At 44.8% G+C, this 20,223-nt stretch overlaps 1 protein-coding gene across 4 annotated transcripts in view; it reads right to left on the reverse strand.

The window, feature by feature from the left end:
- The window catches only part of unc5cb (unc-5 netrin receptor Cb), a 155,265-nt gene that overhangs the window by 9,373 nt on the left and 125,669 nt on the right, over window positions 1–20,223 (reverse strand). For 2 of the 4 annotated variants that reach the window (XM_034312753.2, XM_034312751.2), the window contains 5 exons: window positions 19,969–20,160; window positions 17,670–18,014; window positions 14,006–14,093; window positions 12,870–13,038; window positions 374–607 (listed from right to left, as the gene is read on the reverse strand). In XM_034312753.2, coding sequence (XP_034168644.2) covers window positions 374–607; window positions 12,870–13,038; window positions 14,006–14,093; window positions 17,670–18,014; window positions 19,969–20,160 — 1,028 coding nt within the window. Of the gene's footprint in view, window positions 1–373; window positions 608–12,869; window positions 13,039–14,005; window positions 14,094–17,669; window positions 18,018–19,968; window positions 20,161–20,223 lie in introns of all 4 variants that reach the window. The other 2 variants (XM_034312752.2, XM_034312750.2) reach the window with 1 other exon arrangement.

Consider the following 20,223-nt stretch of genomic DNA (forward strand, 5'->3'; position numbering starts at 1 on the left):
TAATTTATACACATGCACACCATCACCCACACACACACAGTCAAATGCATATGCACATGTGTTTCTATATCCATTCACATATCCAAACAGGTACAAATGTGGATGCACACACACACACACACACACACACACAAATAACAACTTTCCTAATAATACACTGGGGTAAAGCGTAATTTCTGCAGGAGGTGATAATAATAATAACAATAATAATAATAATGACACACACCACTTATCTACTGCTAACATTTCCAGTTTATGATAATTTATGATAATAACATAGTGTGGGCTTGTTATTGTGCTGTTTTACAGCTGTGTGTGTTGCCCAGGTGTGTATGTGGAAGCTGGACGCTTTGATCAGGAGGCTCAGACTCACTTTGAGGGCGTCCTGCGTGTCGTCCAGGCAGTACACGCGGATGTTGTACTCGAGGGCGGTGCAGGTGACGGGGCCGAACACAGCCAGCTTCAGTCTCTTGGTGGTGGCTGCGCTCACTGACTGACCCACTAAACAGTACGTCCCCAGCGTCTCGGTCAGGATGTGACACGCCTCCTCGTCCATCTGAATGTAGCATGGTGTGGTGAAGTTCTCCTCCCCCACCACTACCACATCCTGCAAACACATGGGGAAGACAATTAACACACGTCGTCAACGCAGCCCATATCCACTAACTGTCACAAGAATAACAAAAATACAACACCAACCAACAAACTAGCACCAGATTACAATGCAATTGCACTGTTATGGCAGAGACTCTCTCAGCTAGCTAGCGTTATACAAGACGACGAGCATTATGGCAATGATGGCAATATGAGCATGAACGCTGAAGCTTTAGAGGCTGATCTGTTTGAGCAGAGCGTACGCATGAGGACAGACTGAAGTACTGAAGTGCTGCTGGATCTCTCTTTAGGTAGAGATGAAGTGAGGGCTAATTGTAGGTACGGTATTATAGGAAACCTTTAACTAAAGTGAAAACAGACCAACATGTCAAAGTTTAACGTTTAAACCAAAAAAGTCAACTCAGAATTTCATTAGAAAATCAATCTTGGAGATCCCGGAGATTATAAAGATTAATATGCAAGTCATTCAGGGTGGATTTTCCTTTAATGTTAAGAGATAGCTAGCTGACTAACGTTAACAGCTAGCTAGCAAGCAAGCTAGTTTTTTAACTAAAAGTAGCAATTGTGAGGTAGCTAAGCTTAACGTTAACTGAAACCTTTTTAGGGAAATAAACTGTGTGAAATTTCACAAAACAAAATTGTGGTTTCTGTTAGCTAGCAAATGTTCACTGTGTTCAGTCTTGTTCTGCTTCGAAATGAACATAGGAGAATAATTTTTTCATACAATTATTTAAAAAAAAAAAAATCCTTGTTTCATGAAACCAAGCCAAATATTCATGAATCCAAGTGATCCAGAATCCAGAGCTGACCTAGAAAGTACAAGTCAGCTATTCTACGCATTATTCTGCGGTTACCATTTTTACTCTGGAACTCTGTTTTCATAAAAGATATGATAAAATGGTATCAACATACGCAGAAAAACATTTCGGGTGATTAAAATATTCTTAAATTGCAGTGCCTGCAAAATCCTGCTGACTTTTTATCCTCTTGCTATTTTTAACAGTACTTCAAGCACTAATGATAATCTAGCCTCTACTTGCTACTAACTAGCCAGTAATTACTGGCACAGATCCAAGTCATTCAAGATTGTTCATTAATTTTAGCCATAAATTGAATCTAAAATGATTTTTAAAAAAAACGTGGACAAGAATTAAATACAATAACTTTTTTTGTAATAGTTTTCATTTAAAAAAAACATCTTGTTTACAAATGAACAAATTATATTGTATTGTAATATACTTTTGGAAAGCATGGAGCTCCACATGGCCAGACAGTACTGATTTATAAAGCAGCTGTAGTGCTCAGACCCCACACAGTTAACCCCTATAATAACGCTCCTCTCAGCGTCTCGCTTCTGCTTTCATTACGACCATCTGAGGCGTCGCATCTCGAGCCGAGCCTCTTCTCTCTATTAGTTATAATTCGGGCGCTTCTGCAGGCTTCTCACTGTCATTAATTTCATCCCATTATGAGCAAGAGAGAGAGAAAAGGAATTAAAATACTTTATTGTCAGCTTGGCCATTAAACAGCAGCATTATGACTGGTCATTAGCCTCTGTAACGGGTCCTGGGGGAGCGGCGGATTGCACAGCGTTAGAGAGATAATGAGGAAACAGCACACGGAAACTGGGCTAATGCCTTCCAGAACTGATTTATTTACCCAAGCCCTTAGTCAATCCATCATGATGCTTGTTTTAAAAAAAAAAAGACAGAGAAAAAGAAGTTGAAAATGCACTTTTTAATCCTTAATTGTTTACTGGAAAATTGTGATATTAAAGAAAAGCTTTGCACAAAAGACATTTCCTGTCAAGCGGTCAGCAGTGCATCATGGGAGAAAAGCTCATATGCATTTCTCATACATATGCCTATGAGAAGCATATGCATTCTGACAGGGAGAACCAGTGAAAGCGATATTTATTATCCACACATGCGCCAGCATTTCTGTCTTCACCACAAAGTGCAAAACCACGGCCGTGAACTCCATCTCAACTCGCCACCCGCCACCGACGGATATCCCTCGCTGTGAGATCTAATCAATAGCCATTTCTCTGTTTAAAGTGTTGAAATGCACATTTGGTTTTAGCGCTCGTGCCACACCATTGACATCCATCAACGTCACACCGCCATAATATCTGCTTATTCACAAAAAAAGACGAAGAAGGAAAAAACCTGAGCTGTAGTGTCTCTCCAGTGTCAGGGTGAGCTGTTATGCAGAATCAGGCATGTTTTGGAACGATGGAGTGTATGGAGGATTTATGGCATTGTGAGAGAAATGGACTTTGTGGAGTGAGTAATCTGCTGCTCAGTGAAGCGAGTGCAACAGCAGTCCCTACAGACCAAGCTCCTCAACCCTCTGTCTCTTTCTCTCTCTCTCTCTCTCTCTCTCTCTCTCCATCTGAGCTCTGCCCTTAATCACTCTCTCCCCAGTGACTCCTCCATTCTTCTCCTCTCCTCTCCTTTATTCTACAGCATCCTCTCTTGTCCTGCTTTGTCCTCTCCGTCCCTCGTGTCTATTTCTGACCGCCGTGGTTGTATGCGATTTCGTCACTTCTTTCTCAGCGGATTAAAGAATGCAATATTAATTTAAAATTTGAACTTCCAATTACGGCGAGATGCCACAGACTGGTAGAAATAACTATCTTTTTTTAAGATTGTGGGATCCATAAACATCACCTGGTCTTTCTGCAATCTTTATCTGTTCTGTTTGGGTGATCCTGTGCCCACTGTAGCCTCAGATTCTTGTTCTTGGCTTCTGACCTCTGGCTTCTGACCTCTTTCATCAACAAGGTGTTTCCCCTCACAGAACTGCTGGATATTTTTTGTTTTTCACAATGTTTGTTTATCAAAAATTGATTTTCCATTGTTCAGAACCAAAAATCTGCATTCATACAATTTTACATGTTCATTCTTATCTTGTTTTTAGAAGATCCCTTTTGATTACAGGGGGATTTCTCAGAATGTTGATATATATATTGTATAAATGTATAAATGTACTAAATTTAATTTCATATTTAAAATTATTAGATTAATTTATATTAAAATTAAATACTACTATTACTATTCCTACTAATAACGACAATAATAATAGTTTTTATAATTAAAAAAATCATTTTTATAGTGATAAATAAATAAAATTCCAACAAACTGTTCTGGAAACTGATTTCCTGCGAGAGCGTATTCTGTGAAATAAATATCATCAAAAGATTAGATTTTTGGTTTTATAAAATATGCAAATTTGTGCATATTTAATTAGATGAAGCCTCATTTGCATAAACAAATCTACCAGCAATGGTAAAGATTCACGGTGATATCTATTGTTTTTTAAAAATGACCCTATTCACCTCTGCCTTGCCTTGAAAACTAATTTGAATTTTTTTTTTTTTTTGTGTATCACATCATGAAAAATCCTTAACTATGTTGAGAAACTATAAAGTGCATCTGTCTCTCAGCAACAGGGTTCTTGGAACAGTTCCCACATTGTTTAAAAAAAAAAGGAGTTGCTGTAAAAATGTGTTTCTTTTCCATTAGCGCTTAAACGCATCTTGTCTGAGGAAAACAGCTCCATGCCTTTGTGGTTATGTGCTCTTTTTACTTTTTTTCCCAGCATCCAAGCCTTGCTAGTTTTTTTCTTATGACCACCCAAGAGTGTTTTATGTTTGATAAGATGAGACAAGGTCACAGACTGCTGCTAAGCAGCTCAAAAGCGCCATGGCTCTGCAGGGAGATGAATGCGGATGCACATCGAAGCCAGAGCGGGGAATTTGACAGCTGCTTGGAGCGATCTAAAAGAAATTGGCCATGTTTGCACATGATTTGCTCCAGCATTGGATGTGTGACATCGATGACACTGTCACATTGGACAAAAATGAGGCTAAAATGTTCTTTAGTGACCAGTTCTATCAAAGAGGCTTCCAGAGGTTAATTCAGGACAATCTCAGTTATAACGCTATAATGATCATATGGCATTATATTATAGTGCTGTTAAAATTCTCTAATCTTGGTCAGAAGGTTCTACACAGCAGTTCGGGCAGTTATTCAAATCACAGACTTAAATGGACTTAAGCAGGTACGTAACCCGACTCTGAATACCAGGAACTTTCACGACGTAAATATTGACATGACTTTTGGACTTAGGTTGAATGTAAATACAGCCATAAGTGTATACTGTATGTGGAAAGAATTTTAATAAAAAATACATATTCTTACACAAAAGAGTGCTGATTTTATTCTTTTTCATCACATGCCTTTAAGAAAACTTTTAAAGGCGATTGTGATGCAAGACTTCCCCTTGGTGTGAATGAATCCTTGTCTCTCTTAATAAAGGCTTCATGGCTGAATTGGTTGAGGCTATGCATCTTGTGGTGGGAAATATGTGGTTTGAACCCCCCAGGAGCCTCAATTCCTTTCCCTTGCTTTATTAAAGTGCTCTCTTCCTCTCTACGGGTGGTGTAAAGTGAAAGCTAAGCCACCCGCACTTGAGCGGTGGTGGCGCGATCGGTCGGGGCCGGGTGCCTTGAGGAGGGAGGCGGGCGGTTTGAGTCCCGGGCGTGTCTCTTTATTAAAGTGCTCTCTTCCTCTCTACGGGTGGTGTAAAGTGAAAGCTAAACCCCCCTAAAAAAACAAGCCACCCGCACTTGAGCGGTGGTGGCGCGATCGGTCGGGGCCGGGTGCCTTGAGGAGGGAGGCGGGCGGTTTGGGTCCCGGGCGTGCCTCTTTATTAAAGTGCTCTCTTCCTCTCTACGGGTGGTGTAAAGTGAAAGCTAAACCCCCCTAAAAAAACAAGCCACCCGCACTTGAGCGGTGGTGGCGCGATCGGTCGGGGCCGGGTGCCTTGAGGAGGGAGGCGGGCGGTTTGGGTCCCGGGCGTGCCTCTTTATTAAAGTGCTCTCTTCCTCTCTACGGGTGGTGTAAAGTGAAAGCTAAACCCCCCTAAAAAAACAAGCCACCCGCACTTGAGCGGTGGTGGCGCGATCGGTCGGGGCCGGGTGCCTTGAGGAGGGGGGCGGGCGGTTTGGGTCCCGGGCGTGCCTCTTTATTAAAGTGCTCTCTTCCTCTCTACGGGTGGTGTAAAGTGAAAGCTAAACCCCCCTAAAAAAACAAGCCACCCGCACTTGAGCGGTGGTGGCGCGATCGGTCGGGGCCGGGTGCCTTGAGGAGGGAGGCGGGCGGTTTGGGTCCCGGGCGTGCCTCTTTATTAAAGTGCTCTCTTCCTCTCTACGGGTGGTGTAAAGTGAAAGCTAAACCCCCCTAAAAAAACAAGCCACCCGCACTTGAGCGGTGGTGGCGCGATCGGTCGGGGCCGGGTGCCTTGAGGAGGGAGGCGGGCGGTTTGGGTCCCGGGCGTGCCTCTTTATTAAAGTGCTCTCTTCCTCTCTACGGGTGGTGTAAAGTGAAAGCTAAACCCCCCTAAAAAAACAAGCCACCCGCACTTGAGCGGTGGTGGCGCGATCGGTCGGGGCCGGGTGCCTTGAGGAGGGGGGCGGGCGGTTTGGGTCCCGGGCGTGCCTCTTTATTAAAGTGCTCTCTTCCTCTCTACGGGTGGTGTAAAGTGAAAGCTAAACCCCCCTAAAAAAACAAGCCACCCGCACTTGAGCGGTGGTGGCGCGATCGGTCGGGGCCGGGTGCCTTGAGGAGGGAGGCGGGCGGTTTGGGTCCCGGGCGTGCCTCTTTATTAAAGTGCTCTCTTCCTCTCTACGGGTGGTGTAAAGTGAAAGCTAAACCCCCCTAAAAAAACAAGCCACCCGCACTTGAGCGGTGGTGGCGCGATCGGTCGGGGCCGGGTGCCTTGAGGAGGGAGGCGGGCGGTTTGGGTCCCGGGCGTGCCTCTTTATTAAAGTGCTCTCTTCCTCTCTACGGGTGGTGTAAAGTGAAAGCTAAACCCCCCTAAAAAAACAAGCCACCCCCACTTGAGCGGTGGTGGCGCGATCGGTCGGGGCCGGGTGCCTTGAGGAGGGAGGCGGGCGGTTTGGGTCCCGGGCGTGCCTCTTTATTAAAGTGCTCTCTTCCTCTCTACGGGTGGTGTAAAGTGAAAGCTAAACCCCCCTAAAAAAACAAGCCACCCCCACTTGAGCGGTGGTGGCGCGATCGGTCGGGGCCGGGTGCCTTGAGGAGGGAGGCGGGCGGTTTGGGTCCCGGGCGTGCCTCTTTATTAAAGTGCTCTCTTCCTCTCTACGGGTGGTGTAAAGTGAAAGCTAAACCCCCCTAAAAAAACAAGCCACCCCCACTTGAGCGGTGGTGGCGCGATCGGTCGGGGCCGGGTGCCTTGAGGAGGGAGGCGGGCGGTTTGGGTCCCGGGCGTGCCTCTTTATTAAAGTGCTCTCTTCCTCTCTACGGGTGGTGTAAAGTGAAAGCTAAACCCCCCTAAAAAAACAAGCCACCCCCACTTGAGCGGTGGTGGCGCGATCGGTCGGGGCCGGGTGCCTTGAGGAGGGAGGCGGGCGGTTTGGGTCCCGGGCGTGCCTCTTTATTAAAGTGCTCTCTTCCTCTCTACGGGTGGTGTAAAGTGAAAGCTAAACCCCCCTAAAAAAACAAGCCACCCCCACTTGAGCGGTGGTGGCGCGATCGGTCGGGGCCGGGTGCCTTGAGGAGGGAGGCGGGCGGTTTGGGTCCCGGGCGTGCCTCTTTATTAAAGTGCTCTCTTCCTCTCTACGGGTGGTGTAAAGTGAAAGCTAAACCCCCCTAAAAAAACAAGCCACCCCCACTTGAGCGGTGGTGGCGCGATCGGTCGGGGCCGGGTGCCTTGAGGAGGGAGGCGGGCGGTTTGGGTCCCGGGCGTGCCTCTTTATTAAAGTGCTCTCTTCCTCTCTACGGGTGGTGTAAAGTGAAAGCTAAACCCCCCTAAAAAAACAAGCCACCCCCACTTGAGCGGTGGTGGCGCGATCGGTCGGGGCCGGGTGCCTTGAGGAGGGAGGCGGGCGGTTTGGGTCCCGGGCGTGCCTCTTTATTAAAGTGCTCTCTTCCTCTCTACGGGTGGTGTAAAGTGAAAGCTAAACCCCCCTAAAAAAACAAGCCACCCCCACTTGAGCGGTGGTGGCGCGATCGGTCGGGGCCGGGTGCCTTGAGGAGGGAGGCGGGCGGTTTGGGTCCCGGGCGTGCCTCTTTATTAAAGTGCTCTCTTCCTCTCTACGGGTGGTGTAAAGTGAAAGCTAAACCCCCCTAAAAAAACAAGCCACCCCCACTTGAGCGGTGGTGGCGCGATCGGTCGGGGCCGGGTGCCTTGAGGAGGGAGGCGGGCGGTTTGGGTCCCGGGCGTGCCTCTTTATTAAAGTGCTCTCTTCCTCTCTACGGGTGGTGTAAAGTGAAAGCTAAACCCCCCTAAAAAAACAAGCCACCCCCACTTGAGCGGTGGTGGCGCGATCGGTCGGGGCCGGGTGCCTTGAGGAGGGAGGCGGGCGGTTTGGGTCCCGGGCGTGCCTCTTTATTAAAGTGCTCTCTTCCTCTCTACGGGTGGTGTAAAGTGAAAGCTAAACCCCCCTAAAAAAACAAGCCACCCCCACTTGAGCGGTGGTGGCGCGATCGGTCGGGGCCGGGTGCCTTGAGGAGGGAGGCGGGCGGTTTGGGTCCCGGGCGTGCCTCTTTATTAAAGTGCTCTCTTCCTCTCTACGGGTGGTGTAAAGTGAAAGCTAAACCCCCCTAAAAAAACAAGCCACCCCCACTTGAGCGGTGGTGGCGCGATCGGTCGGGGCCGGGTGCCTTGAGGAGGGAGGCGGGCGGTTTGGGTCCCGGGCGTGCCTCTTTATTAAAGTGCTCTCTTCCTCTCTACGGGTGGTGTAAAGTGAAAGCTAAACCCCCCTAAAAAAACAAGCCACCCCCACTTGAGCGGTGGTGGCGCGATCGGTCGGGGCCGGGTGCCTTGAGGAGGGAGGCGGGCGGTTTGGGTCCCGGGCGTGCCTCTTTATTAAAGTGCTCTCTTCCTCTCTACGGGTGGTGTAAAGTGAAAGCTAAACCCCCCTAAAAAAACAAGCCACCCCCACTTGAGCGGTGGTGGCGCGATCGGTCGGGGCCGGGTGCCTTGAGGAGGGAGGCGGGCGGTTTGGGTCCCGGGCGTGCCTCTTTATTAAAGTGCTCTCTTCCTCTCTACGGGTGGTGTAAAGTGAAAGCTAAACCCCCCTAAAAAAACAAGCCACCCCCACTTGAGCGGTGGTGGCGCGATCGGTCGGGGCCGGGTGCCTTGAGGAGGGAGGCGGGCGGTTTGGGTCCCGGGCGTGCCTCTTTATTAAAGTGCTCTCTTCCTCTCTACGGGTGGTGTAAAGTGAAAGCTAAACCCCCCTAAAAAAACAAGCCACCCCCACTTGAGCGGTGGTGGCGCGATCGGTCGGGGCCGGGTGCCTTGAGGAGGGAGGCGGGCGGTTTGGGTCCCGGGCGTGCCTCTTTATTAAAGTGCTCTCTTCCTCTCTACGGGTGGTGTAAAGTGAAAGCTAAACCCCCCTAAAAAAACAAGCCATGCCTGTTGTTTCTGATAGCTCAGTGCGTAAAGGCTAACCTTATATTGTTGGGAGAAACAGGGTTTGAGGCTGGCGGGTAAGCCAATAAGAGTGCTTCCTGTGTTCTGATGGCACATAATAAAAAGAGGGGCTTATGCTACTCTAAATGACAGTTATAGAGAAATTTTCTTTAAATATGTAGTGTAGTAAAATGTGGCATAGTAGTAGCATGTAGCGTAGTAAGGTGTGGCATTATAACAGTGTATAGCATAGTAAAACTTGGCATAGTAGTAGCATGTAGCGTAGTAAGGTGTGGCATCATAACAGTGTGTAGCATAGTAAAACGTGGCATAGTAGTAGCAAATAGCATAATAGCATGTAGCGTAGTAAGGTGTGGCATCATAACAGTGTGTAGCATAGTAAAACGTGGCATAGTAGTAGCAAATAGCATAAAGAAGTAGTACAGTGTAGTACAGCGTAGCAATACATGGCATAGCAACAGTGTATAGTGTAGTAAAATGTAGCAAATTAATATGTGGCACAGTAGTAGTGTATAGCGCAGCAATACGTGCTAAACCGTGGCATAGTAGTAGCAAGTAGCATAGGAAGGTGTAGATACGTGGTATAGTAAAACGTAGCATAGTAATACACAGCACAGTAATAGCATAGCAAAGTATGTGTATATAATAGTAAAATTATTAGTTGGCCCCCATCCAGAGCAGCATAACCCCTGCTTTCACCTCTCTCAGAGCCCCAGGTGGGACCAACCAGACTTTCTCTCTCTTTCTTTCTTTCTTCTGGATTTAGGGTCCCACCTGAGTCCAACCCCTACTGCCCAGAGGAGGCCTCAAACCATGATTCTACACAGTAACTGCTAGAGACCTTTAATCCACTGAGCCATCAGAGCCGACAGAAAACACACCTGCTTTACTGGAGTTTATCTTTCACCTTACACTTCCACCTGTACAGAGAGAGCTTAGTTATAAAGAAACACACAGCAGAAGCTCTTACTATACTTCTCTCTCAGCTGAGCCTGGACTTGAACCCTGAGCCCTACCACAGACACAGACAGAGACTTTACCCACTGAGCCACCTGCACCAACAGCAACACAGCCCTTTTCAGAAGGTTTATATTTCACTTTACACCACCTACTGCTGCAGTTAACATAAGGAGAAGACATGGAGCTCATCTGAGCACAGGCCAGAACTGTGCCTCTCACACACTCACATACACTGCACTTACCACATGAGCCACAGGAGCTGATAGGTTACTGGCCACTTTCAGGACATTTATCCTGCATTATACAAGTGCATGCTCACTAAGACTTAGCGATTTGAAAATTAAATCCAAAAGCAGAAAAGATGAGTTTGTGGCTCAGGGGTAAAATGCTTGTTTCTGATTGGTCCATGCTGAAGTTTAACTGTCAGGGTCTCGCTTTCTAAAACTCAGCACGTGTGTAGGTTTGAAGAAATGAAACAAGCAAAGAATGTTAATTGTAACTAGAATGAAAAACACATTATAGTTTAACTTAAATATACAGGAATAGTATATAGCTTTATTTTAACACAACCATAAAACGCTTTCAATGGTTCCAAAATTATTGGCACCTCCATAAATAATTAATAATACCTGGTGCAGGAAGTTGGTCCACTCCCCCATGCAGAACATTTTAAGCTCCTTTATATCCTCAGGGGTGTGTGTATGTGTGTGTGTGTGTGTGTGTGTGTGTGTGTATGCACGTGTACACATGGACATTCTTGTTAATTCACACCACAGGTTCTCTGAGATATTCGTTATTAAACACTGATTTCTGTGTTATATCACCTTTTCTGTGTTGATGTGAATGATGATCTTGTTTAAAGTTTCATATGTGTTCAACTCTGGATCTCCGGGCAGGTATCGAGGTTTTGGTTTGAAATATTCAGAGCCAAATAAAACAGTGCCAGACTGTGATTCAGTACGATCCTAGGTCCAATTCCTGCGAAATTTCCATCAGTTCCAGATTTTTTAAACATTTTGTTTCTTCTTAGAGTCCTGACTGAGCTTAAAGCTTACACTTTTAACTACTAATGTAATACATACTTTTAAATCTGACTGTATTCAGATTTCACTAAACTTTTTACAACTTTCTTAAAAAGAACAACCACTAATATCCTTTTTCTGTGTGTGTGTGTGTTTTTCAGGGAGATGAATGCAGATGCACATCGAAGCCAGAGTGGGGAATTTGATGGATGCTTGGAGCGATCTAAAAGAAATTGGCCATGTTTGCACATGATTTGCTCCAGCATTGGATGTGTGACACCGATGACACTGTCACACTGGACAAAAATGAGGCTAAAATGAGGCTGTTCTTTAGTCACCAGTTTTATCAAAGCAGCTTCCAGAAGTTAATTCAGGACAATTTCAGTTAAAATGCTATAATGATCATATGGCATTATATTACGGTGCTGTTAAAATTCTCTAATCTTGGTCAGAAGGTTCTACAACAGCAGTTCTGGCAGTTATTCAAATCGCGGGTTTATTTTAACGCACTCGTTCTAATACGTTATTGTTTCTATAGCAACAACTCGTTCACAGAGACGTCCTATGATGTCTGCTCCACATAAACTAAACCTAAAAATACATGTTATTTAACAAAGAAAAATGTATCACTGAAATGGTGAAGCTTTCTGTAAGATAGTTATTTGCCATTTATGGAAGGAGTCTCCAGCGTGAATGCTTTGTGAGTCTTCATGATTTGTGGTTTCTCAGTAACATGACAAGCTGCATATTTTGTCTTATTAACTTAAAAAAAGAGAAGCTGACAAGGGAACGAGTGTTTATAGCTGCTATAACCTAAGTCTCGCAGATCTTCCACAACAATAAATGTAACTCTAAATGGATAAAAAGCGCAACATGTCATTCTTTAATAAGTAAATACTTGGTGAAATGCTATAGGTTAAGAGGAATACAACACTTCTGGACGTGCTGTTATTGGAAAATAATCCACTTCAGGGTAGTGAGAGTAACTCTCCTTCATCACACGACCCTGCTGTTGATTATTTTTCAATAACAGCAAGTCCCCAGGTGTTTTATTCCTAATTTAATGCATGGAACATTATAGTGTGTGAGAGAGAAAGGAGTGTTTTGAAGGAAGCTCTTGCGTAGGCTGATTCATGCTTCATGCACGATTAATTAGAGTGCTGGTGTTGTGTTCACGTGTGATAACAATAAAGGGCAGTAACTGGGTGCTTTGTTCGCAGCTACGCCCCGGTCCTGTGCTAAGATAGCTCGAGATAACTTCTCCGGCGTTAATGACAAGGCTGGCGGGTGGCCTGCGCTATCAGCGGCTCACGAGCCTCCATGAAAAACAGAATGTAAAAAGCCCATCTTCTCCTCTCTGAAGCCTGGAGTGCGAGGCGCATGGAGGCACACGGAGGCACGGGCACTGGCTGCCTGATAACACACTGTTCTCCACTGCCATCTAATTAACTCTGGGTTCTGTTTACCGAGACTCGCCTAGCATGGTGTGAACAAACTCCGTCTCACTTCTCCAGCTTTCTTTTTGCTCCTTGGTTTGCACTGTTTTTGCACAAAAACCACCAGTTGTTGAGTGCTGCCATGCTATCTAGCAGCAGCACATGTTCACCCGGCTCGACAGTTTGCAAACACACGCTGCTCGAGTTCCGTACACGTCCCTCGCCGAACAAAGATGTAAAGACTAGCTTCAAAAGGGGAGACGGTCTTTAAATATTTCACCTTGCATTTGTGCGTTCCACGCTCATTAGCTGTTTCATATCCACGAGTTCATAATTGAATGAGGTTTAAATTCCCAGAGTCACTCGTACTCACCTCCCATTGGCCATGCTGCGACTGGCTCTTCAGCTGAATCAGCCAATCATCGTTGTCGGCTTCAGCACAGTGGTGCATGGTGATGATGACCGGCCGGGTGAGGAGAGCTCCTGGTGGCCCACAGCTCACCACTGGGCTCAGAACAGTCTGAGTATCGTCCACTGAAGGTCTACACACACACACAATGCACATAGTACACACTTCCATCATCAAAGCAGGCATAATGAAATCCACACAAGCTATGACACAAACACTGTTTGGTGTCTCTGTCTGCCTTATTAACTCTAATGTAAAATTTTTGACTCAATTTTCTGCTATTTAAGTCATCGTCGGTTTCGCGATCACCCAAATCTCAGATGGTGAAGGTTAGCATGAGCATTCTCTGACGCTTGTTAAGCAGACGCTAACTGCCCGTATCAGTATTAAATTCATTCTCATTAAGTTCCTGTAAAAGCAGCTCTGACAGTAGTACTGGCTGCATTATTGTTTCTATAGTAACAACTGTATGGTGGACGCATCACAGAAACGTGTAATTGCTGATATGGCGAGATCCAAAAAACAGAAGTTAAAAAAAAGAAGATTGAAGATTTATAACTACTATAACAAACGCGCTAACAGGAATGAACTCGTTTCACAGACGGTCCACATCATTTATCGTACCTGTAAATGGATAAAACATACACTGAGTTTTGATCTCAGAACCATTTTGATCACTTACGTTTTGTTTGGAAATGAACTTAGACAGTTGCAAGCCCAGATTTATTTATTTTTTTAATAATAAAATCATTTTTCCAAACTGTATATATTGTCTCAATTGGAAAAACACAACATGAAAAATTGTGTTTTCAAATCATATTTCTATAGCAGAGATTATTTTCAGGTCATTTTGAGGTCGTAATGAGCCTCTGTGGCCCTGAGAGAGATGGAGATTCGGCTACTGGAAACAGTAACTTGGACCCCGGCTCTCATTATGTTGTTTTGTCAGGGCCAAGCTGGAGGAGGTATTGGAAAATGAGCAGAGCATGGCAGGGGGCTGGGGGGCCAGATGATTTCCCACAATCCTGTCTGGCTGCGCTGATGAATGTCAGAGTCTACAGGAGTGCTTTGCTTGTGGCGTGATTGGGGAGGGACGTTACCTCATTGTCTCCTTCCTGTGCACCGTCACGTACATCTCATACACCCGTCCCTGAGGGATAGCACCCGCTGGCACCAACAAGCTCACGCCTGTGGGTAGACACACACACACACACACACACACACACACAGACACAGAGCAACTGTCATCAAACTGTGACCTCTGCCACACACACTGCCCTCTGCCAGGCCCTGTGTCTGCCAGTGCTCACTACGGCGCCAGGCAAAGTGCAGAGAGCAAAGCCCTGTCAATGTCACTTACTTACACACACACACACACACACACACACACACAGTCTGGGCCACACAGAACAGAGCCAGCACCGTGTGGAAATTCCCCGTTCAGGCTTGGATGCGACACCGCGGAGGGGGTTGATTTTCTCCGGGAAAAGTGCTGCCTGCTTCCTGCTCTCTCACAGCATCACACAGAGAGCATTGATTTTTTTCCTGTCCTTCTACTGAACTCTTCATGGCAACACACTCGAAACAACCGAAAGAGACAAACAAAACCAAGAACGTCCCCTATTTTGACAATTTTAAACAGTTTTTAAATGGTTTCTGACACTCAGCGCTGTGATGAAATTAAAGCTGAACTTAACTTGTCATTTGTTTCAGTAGATTTCTCAACACACACACATACTTTCCAGTTTTATTTATCAACCGAGCCGAAACTGTGAAAACTCCCACTGAGATTGGACTTGTTACGCTTTTCAGTTCACTCCAGGCCGAGAGTCGGTGTGCTGCTGAAATATTCATCTGCTGAAACATACAAGGATGCTGTGTGTAAATGAATGGAGACGCCTTGGAGAAAACCCAAACTTTCTCGACCTACAAACATCTGCTTGCATATGCGCTTCACGTGGTGCGAACGATCCATGCATCCTAGTGCTCGAGAGAACCTTGGAAGAGATCTTTACAGTCCAGTCCTGATGCTGTGGGGAACAGCTGGCTTAAGTGGATTTAAGCTACATGACACACTTTCAAATGCTGGTAAGAGCTAAGAGCACTGTTCCAATCACTGTTTCATAATGAATTAATGGCTAATAGTGCGCCCAGTTCCGAGAGGGCGACTGAGTGACTTGAGAATGATCACCCTTTCAGGCTTCAATCTACTGAGTGCTCGGATCCCTTTATATCATTCATATGCTGCATTAAGTCACTCTGAGCACTGTTCTGTTGCCGTCCTGCTCTCTGGGGAGCTGTAAAAACTCAGTCTCTATGATAGCGAGGATTCGGTATGCCTTTAGCTGGACACACAACAGAGAACTATTGACCTGGAGAGAGTGGGGGACATCAGACTGAGTGCTGAGATAAGATAATGAGGCTGAGTGTCCATCAGGCCATGTCCAGCAGAGCGCAGAACACAAGAAGCGCTACAATCTTTCTCATCGCAGATACGAGCACAATTTTGCTGCATTCGTTTTAGTGGGAAGTCGGGGCTTAGAATTATGTCATTTTTGACCTCTACAGAGTGGAGAAAAAACACATGGACGCCTCCATGTTTGTCTTTTGTTATCAACAAGCTAATACAATATGTTGACTGATCTAAAGCAAATACCCGTATATATAATACAGCAGCCGATTTGCTGAACTCGGGGTTGAGGAAACCGTCCCGAAGTCCAGTGTAGGAACTCCGAGTTGAGGAGGCGTTTTTAGGTTATTCCATGGTCGGAAGGTCAGAACTTATGACTTAAGGACTTTAATCGAATGCTGAATGGCAAGGGCCTAATTTATCAAGCTGGATGTGAATAAATTTATTTGTAAATCGTTTGCAGGAGCATTTACAGATGAAAATCCTGTTCGTTTGGAAAAATGTTTGTTTGTTTGGAAATGTATGTCTGAATTAAGTTGACACACTAATGTAAACTTCTGATTGGCTTCAAATCATATAATTGGTGAAGAGTTACTGCAATTTTATCTGAATTACAAATCAATATATACAAATTTATATGAATCAACTGTGAAATTTTGTGATGTTTCATATTAATGACTTGAAAGCAAGCAAATCCATAAATTAAGATGAATAAGACTAGCAACTGGATTAAGACAAAAGTTATGGCACTCTATAAAAGGAAGATAAGTTAGTGTGTGTCTATGGTAGCCGACTCTCTGCAGTGGCTGAGTTATATTTATTGGAAGATTAATGTGGTGCTCTTTCACTGTTTAGTTGTCATTTTCTCTTTTAGTGGGTGTCACTAAATCTAAATCTTTATGGCTGAATGGCATGTATCAACATATAAAGTGAATATAAAGGAAATCTGATTTTTTTTTTGTAAATCTGGCAGGAACGTTCAGTTCAGTTGGGCCTATGGAAACATTTACACACTACTATAGTAAAAGATAAATGATGAATGAGTTACAATATGCTTTTCAAAAACAATGCATGAATGCTATCACTGACAGTGTTAGCTGGCTTCTCACCCCGCGGAAGGCTTACAGTGATCCCTGGCACCCTTCCACCCTCTGTCTTGTATTTGACTGGTGTAAGCCTTGATAAATAGCACCTCAGGCAGAGTGTACATACACACAGCAGCTCATTTCACTCTCCACATGCCTATATGAGTGTCAGAATGGGACTCAGGCCCTAAATCGATCAGCTCTCTTTGAAGGCGGCGCAGTGAAGTTCACAATCTCCTGACGTCCTGAAGACTCTTTGTGGACTCTGGCAATGTTTCATTAAATTGCTGGAAGCTGCCTGTAATCTGTGTTTATAGGCCTGGCTGTAAGTCGTACAGCACCTCTCTGTCAGCAGCACCCAGCGCGGCCTGCTCTTCATTAAGGCGTTTAGCATCAATCAGTGGCTGGCAGCACCGGGGCTACCACCATCCAGACTGCATGTGCTGACACTCGCATATACACTACATGCTACTGGATCACTTCAAGATGTGCGCCTGAAGCACAAGTTGCCCTCGTAACCAACCCTAAACACAAACATTCACACGAAGAAGTGGAAATGCAAGACACATTTATGAAATCGTGAAAACCTTTCAGTATGTCACAGTATGCCAAATAACTCTGAAGTGCCTGACTGCTTTAGAGTAACTTTAAATCGGTTTTTGGTTCATTGTGTTTAGGGTAATGTATATTTTTTAAACAGACAGGAAGATAAATCTTTTTGATTCATTTCCTTTGGTAAATCAGCTCTCCTAAAGTCCTAAAGTCCCAAAGTCATGGTTAAATAATTGAATCTGACTGGTCAGAAGGTTGATTAATTTTCTATAGCAGAAGCTCTGACAATAGTTCCGTCTGTAATTCAAATCAGGTTTATATTAATGCACTCATTCTAATTGCATATGGGGAATTATACAGTTGACACTTTACATAAATGGATTAAACAAACATGCAGGTGTTGATATGGTGAAGTTTTTTGGCATTTTTGGACTCATTTTTTGTCTCATTAACTTCAAGAGCTGTTATGACGTAAGACACAACAGGAACTAACTTGTTTTGTGGATGCTCCGTAAAAATTCACTATAAATGGATAAAAAGCATCCATCTTTCTTCAAGACATGCTGTTATTGGAAAATAATCAACATCGATCAACTAGTTGTTACTAGTTGATCGATGTTGATTATTCATGTCGATGTATCTCCTGTCACGTTTTATTCCTTACTTGTGATATCTTTATCTATACCAGCATGTCACTACTGTACACCCCTCACACACCTGAGTTGGGCACAATGAGGTGTCCTCCGAGTGAGTTGAAGGAGCCGAAAGCGGTGCAGGATGGGTCTCGGGAGCGCACCAGGCTTTGAGTGCGTCGTCCCATGGTGTCGCTGTCGATGAGCGAGTGCGCCAGCTTGGGAGAAAGTTTGGACGAGAAGTCGGAAAGCTCGTCCTGCGGCGTCACCGTGCCTGACGAGTTGTAAACTTTTATCTTCAGGTTGGGAAGGGGGTCGAGCAGAGGAGAGTTAGTCATGGGGATTTTGTCAGCCACGTCATGAAGGGCATAGACGTGACCACGATACATGGCCGCCGCCGAGGTCAGGTCAGGGGGTGCGGTCAGGAGATCTGCTAAAGGGAAGAGAGTAGACAAAATAAGCTAAGGCTACATATGAACCTGGTTTCCACCATACCCTGCTGTAAAAATGATATCTCTCTCTTTGTATGTAACAAGCTTATATCATAAAAAACAAACATATCATATTAAGATATTAAATCATATACCACAGCACTGCTGAATTCTTGATTCTGATTGGTCAAAAGGTGTTCATTAGATTTCTATAACAGCAGCTCTGACAAAAATGTCAGCTGTCATTCTAATACATTATCGTTTAACAACGTAACACAGAGAACTGTATGGTGGACGCTCCACATAAACAAATTTCAAAAAACATGTTTAATTAATTGATATTCAATTTTTTTTTTATCAATTCAATTTTATTTACACAGTGCTTTTAACAATGGACATTGTCACAAAGCAGCTTTACAGAAAGGTATAGACTCCAGATATAATAAAGTTATATATATAGTTATATAGTTATAAAGAATATGTTAAAGTTTACTAGAAGGAGACGTTTATTTGGAAGGAGTCTCCAGTGTCAGTGCGGGAAAGTCTCAGTACTCTTTGTGGTTTCTAATATCTAGTCAGTGGTAGTTGTATGGTGGTCTCCTTCTACTGATGAATGAGGCAGAGGGGGGCAAATACATTGGGAATATCAACATATAGGCTAGAGCCAGTAATTATTTGGTTGGTGAAGCTCACAAAATGGAAAATGAGTGCAGTGTAAAAAATTATCGCCCACTTTCTAGGTACTATGGACCATTTTGGTGTCAAAGTGTGTTCTAATTCAAGCTTCTCTCTACACACTGCACCACACTGCATGGACACACACAGTCACTGTTTGTCTCTTCCTCACTCCACCACTTCTCTGAAGCAGGTGAAGCTCCAGTGAGGGTTCTTCAGAGCTCCGGGTTGGAGTTTTAGGTGCTGTGCTCCGGGCAGCAGATGGCATCCTTATTAACGAGTTAATCCCTTCGCAGGTACACAGATGAATATGTGTGGGCGTGCTGAGTGGGAGTGGTGGCCATGCTGAGCGTTCTTCCTCCTCACACACACACACACACACACACAGACACAAACACACACACACACACACACACACACACGTACACATGTGCTTCATTCCTGCACTTGTGCCTCCATAACAACAATTACAGCAACCTGATGGGTGCTACACTAAGTGTTAAGTGCTAGTCAGAGGTCTTGTGGAGAAAACGCTCGCACACCACACTTCTACACCGCAATTTTCTCAAATTTCCCAAGACTTCTGATGGACAGCATCTTGTTCACTAGCTTGTTTCTGATACTAAATCAGCTCCGCTAACTTTGCTAACGACAAGCCATTATTTTGTGAATCTCCCTGGATGCCAAGTATTGATTTTACACACTGACGCAGGCGGAAAGCATGTCAGGAGAATGCCGAGCCCTCGTATTTAGCTCGGCCTGCCTACATTCCTCGGTGTTTACCTCTTTCCGCAACACCTTTCAGTCAGCTCGGCGGATGATATCTAATTATCATTGAACGTGCCGTGCAAGCGGAGCTAATTATGGCTTCATGATAACTTGCAGATTGCCTTCACATCAAAGTGACAAGCATTCTAATGGTGTCTTGGCAAAAACATCACCTACATGCCTTTTCCCTCCACCCCTTTCCATTCTCTCTTTTGTGCTTTCCCGTCACCGTGGAAGGGGAAAAACAGTCATGCTTGAATTATGAATGTGTCATCACGGCTCTTGGGTGAGGCTTCTGACACATATCAATTCTCAATCTGCCATTGTCACCTCTGTCACACAGTCTGCATTCATCAGACTACAGGTTCCTTTTTTTTTGCATTTAGGTGGCATTGAGAAAATGTCAAAAATGTTTGGGAATGGACAGCACTGAAACTTTTGCAATTTAATATAATATAATATAACATGAACTAAATTGACATGTACAAATGATCTTCTCATCGGTCTTACCTGTGCGAGCGGTCTTGATGCTGACAGGCTGGAAGCCGCCGTTGAGAGCCGAGGAATCGATGATGTCCGAGTCGAAGTCGCGATGGTTCTTGCGGTAAACGAAGAGGGCCACGATGACAGAGATGACTAAGCACATGATTACGGCGATGACAATGCCCACGTAGAGAGCCACATCGTCTGTGCTTGGGGCGGCTGTGGTTAAAAAACAAAAGACAGGAAAAAAAAGAACAGAAGAAGAAGATAAGTCCCAAAGGC

Source organism: Pangasianodon hypophthalmus, chromosome 17, assembly GCF_027358585.1.
Source record: "Pangasianodon hypophthalmus isolate fPanHyp1 chromosome 17, fPanHyp1.pri, whole genome shotgun sequence".
NCBI classification, from domain to species: domain Eukaryota; kingdom Metazoa; phylum Chordata; class Actinopteri; order Siluriformes; family Pangasiidae; genus Pangasianodon; species Pangasianodon hypophthalmus.